This window comes from Podarcis bocagei (assembly GCF_964188305.1).
Source record: "Podarcis bocagei genome assembly, chromosome: 14".
Classification (NCBI taxonomy): Eukaryota; Metazoa; Chordata; class Lepidosauria; order Squamata; family Lacertidae; genus Podarcis; species Podarcis bocagei.
Window position 1 is genome coordinate 46538937 of NC_138139.1, and position 14122 is coordinate 46553058.

Sequence of the window (14122 nt, forward strand, 5' to 3'; positions counted from 1 at the left end):
CAAGGCCAAAGGGTACTCAGCCCTGGCCCTAAGCCTATGGCTGCAGTTAGGAAGAGACCAACCACAGCCTCTCTTTTAGTGATTTATTGACCGTTCACATTTTGCGCAAAACTGATTCTTTCCAACTGCCCAAAGAGCGAGCCTGTGGCCTAATGTGCCCCTTGCAGAACGGGCCTCAGCCCCACCTGCCCACAACCTGAGATCCAGTGTCCAAAGGAAAAAACCTCGAGAGCAAAACTCTGTGCAAAAGGCACCAGCTGGGAAACAAAGGCGCTTGAGATAAACAGTGATGAGGTCACGGGACCAGGAATCAAGGCTGCTCCGCTCCCAGGTCAGGCTTTCTTCTGCTTCAGCATCTGCATGTACATCTGGAGGGATTTCTGGATGGAGTCCCTGGAGATGAAGCGCACGAAGTTCTGGATGTCGGCTTCACGGTGCGCCAGGAGGTGGTCCACTGTGGGCTTCCGCATCGAGGATTTGGAGAGTTGGCGGGCATGGTCTGGGCAGCAAGAAGAGAAAGAGAAAAAGAGAGCGCATGTTGAATTGCGGCCCGGTGTCACGGACGCATAGGAGTGGTGGGAGCAGGGCTGTCTTTGCCTGAGGGTGCAAGGGGTGCCAAATTCGGGGGGGGGGTGCCAGGTGCCCACTGCTGAAGCCGCCTAAGCTCTTAACTATCTAAAGGTAAAGGTAAAGGGACCCCTGACCGTTAGGTCCAGTTGTGACCGACTCTGGGGTTGCGGCGCTCATCTCACTTTATTGGCCAAGGGAGCTTCCAGGTCATGTGGCCAGCATGACTAAGCTGCTTCTGGTGAACCAGAGCAGCGCACGGAAACACCGATTACCTTCCTGTCAGAGCGGTACCTATTTATCTACTTGCACTTTAACGTGCTTTCGAAGTGCTAGGTTGGCAGGAGCAGGGACCGAGCAATGGGAGCTCACCCCGTCGCGGGGATTCGAACCGCTGACCTTCTGATCGGCAAGTCCTAGGTTCTGTGGTTTAACCCACAGCGCCACCCGCGTCCCCTTAACTATCTACCTGTTATGAAATAATAAATAATTTTGATCAAGCTAGAAATACCTACTGTTTCACTAAAGGGCTTTCGACTTTGTGCGCTCATCTACCAAAGATGCGCCGCACCAGCGGTGGCACTTGTCATTCACAACGGCGGCGCCTGTCAGACTTGGGGGGGCTGGGCGGATCTTTGCACCCCGGTGGTGCATATGCTAAGGACTCCCCTGGGTGGGAGGCACCAGCTGGGGAGCCCCCAAAAGGAACCCATAAGGGAAGAAGACTTAGAGCTGAAGAGGTAACAGGGTTTAGTGAGCAGGAAGAGACTGCGGCAGAGAGAGGCCCAGAAGCAGAGGCAGAAGCAGAGGCTAGAGAGGACCAGGGCCAAGAGGCAGAGATCAGGCAGGCTGTTGAAGATGCCAGGGGGTCTTCCCCTCCTGCTGCGACCAGCTCCCCTCCCCGCTGGTCTCCCAGAACCTGAAGAGGTATGAAGAGGGAGGAGCAGAGACAGACAAGGTGTTGAGCCTCAGATTGCTTGGGAAGGAGGAGGCTTGGAGAGAAGGGACTTTTCAGTTCCCACAACTGGGAAACCCTACTGGGAAGAGGTTTTGTGCTCACTAGGCCTGAGCCGTTTTGTTCATTTGAATAAAGAATTAAGTTTACTGATATCTTGCAAGTTATTGCTGACCTTCTCCTGACCCATGTGATCGGAAGGCTTTCTTCCTGGAGCCTGCTTTAAGCCAACCCTCCCCCCTTGCTGCCAATTCCCTCAATTACTGCCAACACACCTTTCTTTCACCACTAGGGTATGAGGCAGTGTGGTATAGTAGTTAAAGCAGGGTTGGCCTCTTACTAAGGAAACCTTCCCCACTATAGGACGTTATTTGTTTTGGAATGTGTATTTGTGGTGCAGGATTCTGGGGGTGGGCTGCCTCACCTGGAACGGCCAGCCACTGGGCCATCACCTCTGCAGCCACCTTCTGGATATTCTCTTCGGGCGCCAACTCATCCACGATGCCAATTTTGAGGGCATCAGCGGCAGGGTATAGGAGTCCCAGCTGGATGGACCGGTCCGTGGCTCTGTGGCCAATGGCATTGACCATTGTGTCTTTAAACCTGGCAGAGAGAGAGAGAGAGAGAGAGAGAGAGAGAGAGAGAGAGAGAGAGAACTGAGACCCATCAGCACATGTGGTGGAGCTGCTCCAAGAGAAAAGCGTTCTTGGACAAAAGCAGTTTCTGAGATCTCATTGATAATTATTTTTATTAAAATTTATATACCGCCCTTCAGCGTAGCACGTAACAACAATAACCTGCTGCCTAAATACGCATTAAAAAAGGCCATAGATTTTTTTTAATCAGCAAAAGGCTGATTAAAATGGCACCTAAAGATATGTAGTAAAGGCACCAGAGGCATGGGAGAAGTGGAATATTTTTAGGCAAGGCGCCTAAAAATGTATTATGAAGGCACCAGGCAAGCCTCCTTGGGAAGAGCATTCCAGAAATGGGGAGCCACTACAGAAAAGAGTGTCGCCACTCTCCAAATCTCTCTTGGAGGGGGCACACAAAGAAGGGATTCAGACGATGATCTCAGGGGCTGTGTTGGTTCCTATGGGGAGAGGCCGTCCTTGAGGTGTAACAAAGGAGCCCCCCCTCTCTTTGCCCGATTCTTTAGATTTGGGTTGAGATCTGAATAACAAGGAACTAACCTCGTGTTCTTTGGCAGCAGCCTGGGCCACTGTCACCAAGTTTTGAAAGACCTTTGATCTGAATAATCTCTACTATTGGTATTCCAAGACTTGGAAAATCGCCAGTCTGGAGGAAAAAAACAACCCTTATGTACTTTGGCCTTTGCACACTTTTGGTTTATGTGAATGTGGTTTTTTTCCTCCAGACTGTATTCTAATTTTATTTTATATACAAACACAGTTAACTCAGGAGTCTTGGTCCAACAGGTCTATGTGAGTTTTTGGATTTTTTACAGTTCAAGGCTACTTTTTATCTTCTTTTTCTTCTTGGGAAAAAATGGCAATTTAGACCACTGGACTCTTTCAGTAATTATAGATTACACAGCCTTTTCTTCTCTGTAGGTTTTATTATTGACTTACAGTGCGTGTATCCTCCATATTTATTGGCAATTGTGACAATGAATCTTTTCCTCCTCTCATTTTGTCCTCTTTACCTGCCTGTCACCATCATCGTTATTATTAATTAAATTTGCATACTGCCCTTCATCTGTAGATCTCAGGGCAGTCCACAACGTAAAATACAGTATATAAAAAAAAACAGAAAATGTGTAATAAAAATAAGAGCAAAAACAAGCGAATAATCCCCCAATCATTATTGAAGTGCAGTAAAATGGAGGGAGGCAGGAGAGACATTCAAGCAGGAACGAACGAACGACAGGCTAGGTAGTGCAGCCAGGAATTTAAGCTGTGCTTAACATTATTATTATTATTATTATTATTATTATTATTATTATTATTATTATTATTACCCCACCCATCTGGCCGGATTTCCCCAGCCACTCTGGGCGGCTCCCAACAGAATTAATGAAGATAATAATAATAATAATAATAATAATAATAATAATAATAATAGATAAAACATCAGACATTAAAAGCTTCCCTAAACAGGACTGCCTTCAGATGTCTTCTAAAAGTCAAATAGTTGTTTATTTCCTTGACATCTGATGGGAGGGCATTCCACAGGGCGGGTGCCACTACCGAGAAGGCCCTGTGCCATGTGGTTGGCTGTGCCGGGGTTCAGAGAAGCCCTAGAGAAGTTGCAGCGAATTGCACCCCACACCCCCATTCTTCTTCTTATTACTCCTCCGCCACCTCACCAGAAAGGGGCCACGATTCCCAGCTTCGTCTCATTCAGCCCAATGCTGTACTTGGGATTGTCGGCCATGATCCTGTAGTCACAAGACATTGCCATCAGGCAGCCGCCTGCGGGACTGGAACCCTGGGAGGAAGCAGAGAAGAGGAAATCTAGTTCAAGGGTGGAGAGCCTTAGGCCTGGGAGCAAAGGTGGCCCTCTGGGTCTCTCTATATGGCCCTTGGAACTCTCCCCAGGTCACACCCCTCACTGGCCCTGCGTCACACCTAGAGTGTTTCTGCTCCGTTTATTGTAAACATTTGGTTAGACCACAAGATGTAATGCTGTAATATAATAAGGAATGTATGTCTAAAGTATAATACAAAAAATTATTGAGGAATTATAGACTGTATATATAGGAAAGGTAAAGGGACCCCTGACCATTAGGTCCTGTCATGGCCGACTCTGGGGTTGCGCTCATCTCGCTTTATTGGCCGAGGGAGCCAGCGTACAGCTTCCGGGTCATGGCCAGCATGACTAAGCCGCTTCTGGCGAACCAGAGCAGTGCACGGAAACGTCGTTTACCTTCCCGCCGGAGCGGTACCTATTTATCTACTTGCACTTTGACGTGCTTTCGAACTGCTAGGTTGGCAGGAGCAGGGACCGAGCAACGGGAGCTCACCCCCTGGCGGGGATTCAAACCGCTGACCTTCTGATCGGCAAGTCCTAGGCTCTGTGGTTTAACCCACAGTGCCACCTGCGTCGTATATATAGTAATCACGCTTAAATAAGAGCAATGTAGAGAAGCCAGAAGAGGGGTGGAGGGGAGTTAATTTGGATAAGATATAGATTGAAAGGAGAATAATATTGTTAAGCTGTATTGTGTTTAAGATATTTGGAAAAAATTAATAAAAATTATTGTGGGGGGGGGGAGAACAGAGTGTTTCTGCTCAGCTGGAATGTGCCCTTGAACAATCGCTTGTCTGGATGGTGAGAGAGGGGTATGCAAATAGGTGTAACATGTGCAACCATTGCTCCACCCCTTTGTGACTTTGGCCCTTCCCACCGCTGGCATGGGGAGGAAATATGGAAAGTATTCCCCAGCCGGGCTCTGCTTTGTCCCCAGTCGTCTCTGCATCCTTGGCCCTCGGCTGCCTTTTGCTGCATCGCCTACTTACTGCAAATCAGTCCTCCCAAGTTACCGTAGTTTGATGCAGCCACTATAGCTGGCTGCCTCACTCGATCATTGGCAGAGGTTTGCCTCGTCTGACGGCCCCAACTGGGAAGCCAAACATTCCCAGTAAGGGGAATCCTCTGTGCCCAAGCCAGCAACGTGTTAAAGAATGGAGGGCCAAGTTTTTTTTTTACCAGTAAGATGTGGTGACAGTCACCAACCTGAATGGCCTGATCCTGCAGGGCTCTTCTCATGTGCTTATACTTTGGTTGTTGACATTCTACCGCAGTTTCGGGAAAACGAACAGAGCAACGATACCAGTTTTGTTAAGTTTCTGGTTTAAAACTAAAATGATGATGACCCCGAGCTGCAACCATCACGTGTGCATTTAAATAGCTAGTCTAGGCTTCCTCAACCTTGGCCCTCCAGATGTTTGTGACCTACAACTCCCACGATCCCTAGCTAGCAGGATCAGTGGTCAGGGATGATGGGAAGTGTAGTCTCAAAACATCTGGAGGGCCGAGGTTGATGAAGCCTGAGCTAGGGTATTTTAAATTGTTTGGATACTTAGATCAGGTATAGGCAAACTCTGGCCCTCCAGATGTTTGGGACTACAATTCCCATCATCCCTGATCACTGGTCCTGTTAGCTAGGGATGATGGGAATTGTAGTTCCAAACATCTGGAGGGCAGGAGTTTGCCTATGCCTGACTTAGATCGTTGAAACAGGGAAACAACCAGCTCTTTCTTGAACTCATCATTTCCTTGTTTTATTCCTGGGTAAACCTGCCTGGTGACATAACCATTCTCAGGTGATGTTATCAGTGTGTATTTTTGCCATTTAAAATGGGGCATTATTTAGATGGGGGTGGGGCAGTACCTGAATTTATGCAGACCGCTGCACGGGAAATGCATCCAGAAGACCAAATGTATCGAGGAGCGAGTGACCTGACAGGGTTACCCTTCCTGCCTCTGTTCCTTCCCCGCTCTTGTTAAGTTTCTGATGGTGTGGGAACAGTCTTTAATGTTCTGAAAACGTTGGGAAGAGGTGAAGCCCACCCCCCCAGCTGCCTTAATCAGTTGTGGATCAGTTGTGCTGGGTACCTTCTTAGATGTTGGACATTGTTTTGAGAAAGTGAGGCATTGGGAGGGAGTGGCGAATGGATGATCTGCACGTAGTCTTGGAAGCCACACAGGCTACCTATAAAATGGGACGGTTTGGGCAGAGTTTCTTGGAAGCTGGGGCACAGACTGACCGGCCGTGGGGCTTCAGCAAAAGCAACGCAAAGCCTCCGGAGCGCGGGGGGAGCTCTCCCTTTGTGCTTCAGAGGCTTCGTGTTGCTATCGCTGAAGCCAAGGCGCCTGCATTCGCTCCATAGGACGCACACACATTTCCCCTTCATTTTTGGAGGGGGGAAAAGTGCGTCCTATAGAGCGAAAAATACGGTATTTTGTATTGCTTCTGAATCTCATTTTAAAAGACCCACCTTGCCTTTGGCAAGACAACCGCTGCTTGAATTGCACTAATTCCTAAACCCACCCCAGGTCCAAGCCTGCAACGTTACAATAGCTATACATTCATGTCTGAACTCCACTGGGGTGTGCTTCGAATAGCCCATTGAGCAAAGAGCTAAAAACAGTAGCGGCTTATCCGTTAGGGCAAATGGGGCACTGCCCCACCGACCGCACTCTGCTCTCACCTGCCTGCCTTCTTGCTTACCGCTGGTCGGTGGCTGGCTCTGCCTGGCTCTGGCGCCCCCTACTGTCGGCCTCCCTGCCTTCCACCCTACCAGCCACCAGCAGCCACTGGCTTAAGGTGATTCTTCTGGAGGGATAGGGAGTAAATAAATGGAACTTGCATTGACAGCTGCAATGGTCACCAGGCTGGAATTGTACAGAGTAATCCACATCTGCTGCACGGCTTTCCAGAACTCGGCGTAGTGCTCCTCGCTCTTCCCACACATCTCCGTGATGTCCAGGCCCCCAGAGAAGATTTTGGGGACAACCTGGGAAAAGGAAAAGGATCTGTCATAGCTGGCAACGTGCCTCCCTGATTCACGCCACGCTGCTTCACTCTGAAAAGTCCTACGGGCCGTTTTTGCCCAGCTCCCAGAAAGAGGAGAGATCTTACGATACAATACGATAATCTTTATTGTCATTGTCCTATAGAGAACAACAAAATTGAAAAATCTAACCTGGTTAGCCCCCTAAAAACTCTGATACCCCATTTTTAAATACAATATACTCCCATAGAGACTCCTTAAAGGTAAAGGTAAAGGGACCCCTGATCATTAGGTCCAGTCGTGACTGACTCTGGGGTTGCGGCGCTCATCTCGCTTTATTGGCCGAGGGAGCCGGCGTACAGCTTCCAGGTCATCTGGCCAGCATGACTAAGCCGCTTCTGGCGAACCAGAGCAGCGCACGGAAACGCCGTTTGACTTCCCGCCAGAGTGGTACCTATTTATCTACTTGCACTTTGACGTGTTTTCAAACTGCTAGGTTGGCAGGAGCAGGGACCGAGCAACGGGAGCTCACCCCATCGCAGGGATTCAAACCGCCAACCTTCTGATCGGCAAGTCCTAGGCTCTGTGGTTTAACCCACAGCGCCACCCGGGTCCCCTTATAGAGACTCCTTACACTGTGTTTAAAACCAAAATGGCATTTGGGTAGAAACTGTTCCTCTAGTCCTAGTCTTTATAACCCTGTACCTTCTTCCAGAAGGCAGAAGCTGAAAGAGATCATTTCCGGGGTGCGCACTGTCCTGCACTATCTCTGCAGCTTTCTTACGGCACTTGGAAGCATAGATTTGATCCAAGGTGGGAAGAGTGCACCCAATTATTCTCTCCGAAGTCTTTACAACTCTGGACAGCATTGTTTTTTCCCTGACCGTGCAGCTCCCAAACCACACACAGAGACCATAAGTTAATACAGTCTCCACAGTGCAATGGTAAAATGCCATCAACGGGTCCTTTGAGAGGTCTTGTATCCAGGGTTGGCTGGTGCTAAGGGTTGGCAGGGTTAGGCACCTGTCAATCATCATCATCATCCCTGCCTGTGCAATGGACGCTCCCACCCAGCATAGCTTGCCCCCCACCAGCCAGCAAAGATGGACCCAGAACCAAATGGATGATTGCTATTTTTTTCTATTTGTCACCCGTACCGAGGTCAGGATGACACCGCGGCACGCTTTGTTGTTCTCCAGCTTTTCCAGGCTTATGGAAAGCTCCGTCAGAAACTCCAAGCTAAAGCTGTTAACCGGTGGGCTCTTCATCTTCATCACTGCTACCCCTGAACGAGAAACACAAGGAAACAAGAGCTGCTGACAGAGATTAGGAAGTCCACCTACCTCAGTGTTGTCTACACTGACCAACAGCTGCTCTCCCGGGTTTTTGGACCAATTCACAAAGGATGGATCTATTATTGCTTCCCAGCCGTGACAGCTAAAGAGAACCTGCATGTGGTTCAAGAGAGCCAGTGTGGTGTAGTGGTTAAGAGCGGTGGACTCGTAATCTGCTGAACCGGGTTCGCTTCCCCGCTCCTCCACATGCAGCTGCTGGGTGACCTTGGGCCAGTCACACTTCTCTGAAGTCTCTCAGCCCCACTCACCTCACAGAGTGTTTGTTGTGGGGGAGGAAGGGAAAGGAGAATGTTAGCCACTTTGAGACTCCTTAGGATAGTGATAAAGCGGGATATCAAATCCAAACTCTTCTTATGTGCAGAATCAATATACCTATGAAATGCTGTGTGCTGGGAGCCAACACAACCTCTCCCAAAGAATCCTGGGAACTGTAGTTTGTGAAGCGTGCTGGGGCTTGCAGCTCCATGAGGGGTAAAACTGCAGTTCCCAGGATTCTTTGCGGGAAGCCATGTGCTTTAAATGTATACTGTTTTATAAAATTGATGAATGTTAGGAAAATGTTGAAATGGAATTATTTGGCTCTAATAAAAATGTTTAAAGAATTAGGTAAGAATGTTATGACAGGAGAAGTTGGTAAAAATTAAGATTTAAGTTCTAAACTTTAAGGTTTTTTATATATATAAGATAAGATGAAAATAGATTAAGGTATGTGATGACAGAATATTATGAACTATGGGAAGGATTTGAAAGATGGGAGGGATCTGCTGAAACAATAATTTGAACTGGAATACAGAGAAGGAAGGCGTGAGGAAGTCCGGGAAATAAGTAAATGAAAAATATGTGATGACTGAATTGTTTTTTTAACTATTTTTATTTTGTATTTTTCTCTTTTTGTATTTTTCTTTTTTTCTTTCTTTTACCTATTTTGTAATTTCTTGAAAATCTTAATAAATATCTTATAAAAAATAAATAAATGTATAGTGTGTACGCCACCATTCCTTCAAAGAACCACACAAAAGGATGTGGATAGCTCAGTTGGCTAGTGTGTGGTGTTGATAACGCCACAGTTGCAGGTTTGATCCCCATAAGGGACAGTTGCATATTCCTGCCTTGCAGAGGGTTGGACTAGATGATCCTCAGGGGCCCTTCCAACTCTAAATTTCTATGATTTCTATGAAATGCAAGCCTGAGGGGGTTTACCTGTGCCCTCATCCAGTTCCACCAGGATCTTGTTGTTGCTGAACGACCTCCTCTGGACAGCAGGGCATCTGAGTCTCTGGGCGGCAGCTCGGCTATGTTGAAACTGAAGTAAAGAACCTGGGGGGGGGGGAGAGAATCCAGATATTACCAGCTTGTCGTTGCCCAGGAGAGTGGCAGCTCAGCAGCTGAGAGCCCACTGCCTTGGGGTGAAAAGAATCAACATTTTAGGAAAGGAATCCTTGCCTTTTTTATTCTTTCTGTTGCTCCTCCTCTCATAAGCAGCTCTTCAAACTTCCTTTCAGAAGTGGCTTTCTACATAGTTCAGGCTGCTGCTGAAGAAACGGAGGCACGCTTTAATTTTAAAGCACATCCGAATAACGTTCTTTCCCTCAAAGAATTCTGGGCACTGTAGTTTACTCCTCAGAGTTCCAATTCCCAGCAACCGTTAACAAACTACAGTGCCCAGAATTCTCTGAAAGGAGGAATGTGTTTCGAATGTGCTTAAAATGTATCTTGTGTACCTGGTCTTTTGCTTTGTATTTATGTATTTAAGACCCCCTAGATGGGTTTTCCTTTTGTAATATTGAATTTATTCTGTATTGTTTATTTTTTGTTATTCAGAATTTACTGACATGTTCTGTATTTTGTAGACATGCAGATCACAATTTCCAACAACAATGCGTTGACAGGAAGTTGTTTTATAAACAAGTGTTTACATAATGAACTGACAATTTCCATGGATTCCTGCTGAACATTGAATTGTGACCCCAACATGGCTAAAGAAACCAGGAAAACCCTCTGAAACAATGAAAAATGCCCTCGTCTCTCCCTTCTTCCAACCATGGTTTCTGGTGAATCGGCTGCTGCAGACCAGCAAAACACAAACAGCAAGGCTTGTTTAAGGCTGCTTATTTGTTACAGAACTACACACAGGTTTGGCTGCTTGGATATTAGAGGTCTCTGAACAACTCTGAACCTGTTCCGGTACTTCCGGGTGTCGGCGGTCTGCAACCCGAAAAAACGCAGCCTGAAGTATGACTGTACATGGAAGGGGTAGTGCCTCTGGTGGGGGACACGTCATGATCCTTCTGGGGTAGTTTGTCCATCTTTGGCCCCCACCCTGCACTCAGCTCTTAGCTGTGGCTCCTAGAAGCTGTCAGCATGTGACAGCGGCCACAATCCCAGGAACGGCTTCGACTGACCAGCTAAACCAGGTGAGGTGAGCCCAAACCCTCGGTGAGTGTGGCGTGAACATATGAGAGTGCTGGAGGTGAAATAGTTAAACAAGTTACCCAATCAGAATCCAGGGGGGTGGAGTCAGAGGGACTATAAAACCAGCTCTGGGAGCGCAATTGTTGGGAGTTGGGTGGTTGGAGTGAGAGAGTCTGTGAGGAGGTTGAGTTAGTGTGGCGAAATAAGCTGAGTCAGGAACAGTTAGGGGCTAGGAAGACAAGTAAATATCTGAGAGGTGGTTTAGTGAGTGAGAGCAGGTAGCGGAAGTTATAGGTCTGGATAGGCACCCCATGAATGTGATTGACCGATACCATTTATGAAACCACGCACTTGTTAAACTGCAATAAATAAAAAGAAGTTTATGTTCCAATTTAACCCTGACTAGACTCAGTATTGTATCAGGTAGGGCCTGGGTGGTGGCAGCGAGAAATAAAGTGGTGGCACAGGGATCAATAGACGGTGAAACGTCCGGGGACCCTGTGTGATCGCCACAGTGAGTTCGCCACTTCCCCTGCGTGTGAAGGCCAACTCCAGCAGTTTGAGAAGACCAAAAGTGGGTCCGACGGTCAAGAAGGCCGTTCCTGCACATGCCACAGAAGGAAGTGAGTGACAGATGGGGCTCACCCACCTGGGAAAACTCTAGAAGGAAAACTCTGATCCTAAACTTCCGTTGCCTTGTGGGGTATTTTTTTGGGGGTGGGGAAAGGCTAAGGAGTAAACCCTACACAAATATGGAGTCCCTGTGGCGGTTGCAGGGCTCCTTCCAGCAATTCCTGCAGCCAAGTTGGTGCCAAACGTCTCGCTCTGCTTTCCTTTGGACCACATCAGCGATGCTGAGAGGGGGGTCTTGTCATCTGGTCAGCCCAGGACCCCCCCTACACACTCCCCAGGTGTAAGCACCCGCTCCCAGTCACACTCCATTGTCTCTAGAGACAGGCAGATGCCAAAATCAAAGTACCATACAGATGAGGCCTTACTTCCAAGTGAGAACACACAGAGGAGGCTGTGCCTCAGATTAGATGTCCCTGATCCCAGGCAAAACGCCCCTTCCCTTAAAATCTGCTTTAAGTTGTTTTCTCGCTGGTCCCCTTGCTGCGACAAGCCAAGTCACAGGGAATCAGGCAGAGGGCCTTCTCGGTAGCGGCACCCACCCTGTGGAACACCCTCCCACCAAATGTCAAAGATAAAAACAACTACCAGACTTTTAGAAGACATCTGAAGGCAGCCCTGTTTAGGGAAGCTTTTCATGTTTAACAGACCACTGTATTTTAATACTGTATTCTGTTGGAAGCCGCCCAGAGTGGCTGGGGTATAAATAAATTATTATTATTATTATTATTATTATTATTATTATTATTATTATTATTTCTCGGATGCCGATGCTGCCTTGCACAGGTTTTGAAAAAAGCTTTTAATGGGGTTGTCCTGCTGATTTCAGAGCAGACTTTGATGTTAAACATTTAGGAAGGAAACGGAGAAAATACATTGCAGTCCTTTGAGACGCTCCCCTAAGTTTCGCTGAACTAAGGGGGACTTGCTCCCGAGTAGACGAGGCTGCCTGCTGGCCTTCCGAGCAGGCCTGAGGCCCAGCAATGGTCTCAAAGTCACCCTTGCCAAGGTGGGCTGGAAGGGGAGCCCCCCCCCCGCAACCCGCCCACTTCACGCCCCTCGATGCAGCGGATGCAGCCGCAAAGCCGGCGCTTTGCATTCCCCGGAGCGCTTCTTGCAACGCCCCGACGGCGCGGACCGAAGCGCGCAGGAGCGTACCTGAATAGCGGAGCTGCTGCCAAGCCCGGGACACCGTCGCTGCAGCCGCCATGTTGCATGGGAGGCAGGAGCAAGAGGCGGAGGAGGAGGAGGAGGGTTGGCCCAGCGTGCCGAGGCCGAGATCCGCCCCAGTCGCGCCCCTCCGACGGCTTCTCTGCCTGCCCACCCGGAGGAGCTAGCGGAATCCCTCCACGAGGATTAGCCTCTGGCCCGGGGCACGACTGCGCGGTATCCTTGGCTGCGCGTTTACTCGCGAGTAAAGCCGCGCCGAGTCGCATCCGAGGATGTTGCCTGACCGTGCTTGTCGTCGGGCTGCAAGATCGCCCACGTGGCAGGGAGTTCCGTAGACAGAAGTGCCTTTTGGGGATGGAAGGATGGCATCCGCCTGGCCTTGCCTCGCTCCACGCTTGTGGCAGCCCAGGAAGGAACTGGCCGCGGGATGCCCGGACATATTACTTATTTTACCATTTAGTATTTATTTCTAATGTGATAGGAATTTTATGGTTTTAGATATATAGTAATGTTCATAACTGCACATACATAGATCAGTACAGGAAGGCAAACCTGGAACCATTTTGATTCCTAAACTGACCAAATCCCTTCTCTGCAAGGTTAAAAATGGAAAAGCCTCCCCATTGTCTCTTCCTTTAATCTGTGTTTGAATAAGGTGTGAGCCTGTGACCTGGCCCAGGAAATAAGTATTTTAGCATTACAAAAGAATGGCCAGGCTCCCCAGAAAATCCAATCAAGGAACCTGCTAGACAGGAGATAAACAAGGAGAAGAGAAAAACAACATTTAAATTTCTGTGATGTAGGTGGGATGTATCTGAGGGGTGGTCTTAGGTCACACCCCTTCTGTGATGTATGCATAATGTTTCTGGGGGTGGTCCTGATCTAGAGAAGGGGAATTTCAAAAGTCTTTATAAGGCCTTGCCGGCCATTGTTCTGGGTCCTCTTCCTCTCCTGCGTGTGAGGGGGGTACCCTGTTGCAACAGATCAATAAAGATCAAGCTTACTAGCTGCTTTGCTTCTCAATATTCTCTGGTTGGCCTCTGTTATTTTCTCCTACCAATAGGGAACCTATGTAAGGACTCTATATGGGCTCTTGGATACCCCATAAGGGAAAAGGGCATATTTTTATTTACAACAGATGGCGACCACGCACGAAGGGACTTTTGGTTACCCGGATTCTGGAAACGAGGAAGGACTGGTTATCCAGCGCGCACCAGGCAGTTTGCCAGGAGGAATAACCAGTCTTCCATCGGTCCCAGGGTCTGGCAATAACTTGGAGTTCAGCGAGGCTAACCAGGGGAAGCAAAGCTTGATCAGGCCGGCCTTAAACAACCAGTCAAGAGATCCCAGAATCACCAGGACAGCGCTTGCGAAGTGAGTATGAGTAGGAAAAATGGGTAGTGGGGTGGGATTCTGCAAACCACAGCAAACCTATACTTCTCAAATCCTTACTTCTTTCCTCACTTTAACTCTTGAAAAAATTGCCTTCTACTCCTTTCTGTCCCCTCGATCTCAACACCAGCCTTAGCCCTTCGGAGTATGCCCAGGCAAAG

At 48.3% G+C, this 14122-nt stretch overlaps 1 protein-coding gene across 2 annotated transcripts; it reads right to left on the bottom strand.

Annotated features, from left to right (window-relative positions):
* Window positions 1–69: 69 nt before the first annotated feature.
* On the bottom strand, window positions 70–12716 carry ECI1 (enoyl-CoA delta isomerase 1). Of its 2 annotated transcripts, XM_081169722.1 has the most exons (8): window positions 12558–12606; window positions 9801–9886; window positions 9558–9674; window positions 8160–8287; window positions 6859–7005; window positions 3852–3973; window positions 1947–2125; window positions 70–499 (listed from the first exon to the last, which is right to left on the bottom strand). In XM_081169722.1, exons 4-8 carry the CDS (start codon window positions 8274–8276, stop codon window positions 333–335), a joined length of 732 nt encoding a protein of 243 aa, XP_081025848.1. In that variant the 5' UTR covers window positions 8277–8287; window positions 9558–9674; window positions 9801–9886; window positions 12558–12606; the 3' UTR covers window positions 70–332. The 2 variants fall into 2 exon arrangements, with proteins under 2 accessions (XP_081025848.1, XP_081025847.1); XM_081169721.1 differs by lacking the exon at window positions 9801–9886 and having other exon boundaries at window positions 12558–12716.
* Window positions 12717–14122: the final 1406 nt, after the last annotated feature.

Coding starts and splice junctions, on each gene's coding strand:
- ECI1 (XM_081169721.1), bottom strand. CDS start 12,609: ATGGCGGCTGCAGCGACGGTGTCCCGGGCTTGGCAGCAGCTCCGCTAT. Junction 8,288..9,557: donor GGAACTGGATGAGGGCACAG/GTAAACCCCCTC, acceptor TTTCTCGTTCAG/GGGTAGCAGTGATGAAGATG. Junction 3,974..6,858: donor TGACCATTGCAGCTGTCAAT/GCAAGTTCCATT, acceptor GCTTCCTCCCAG/GGTTCCAGTCCCGCAGGCGG.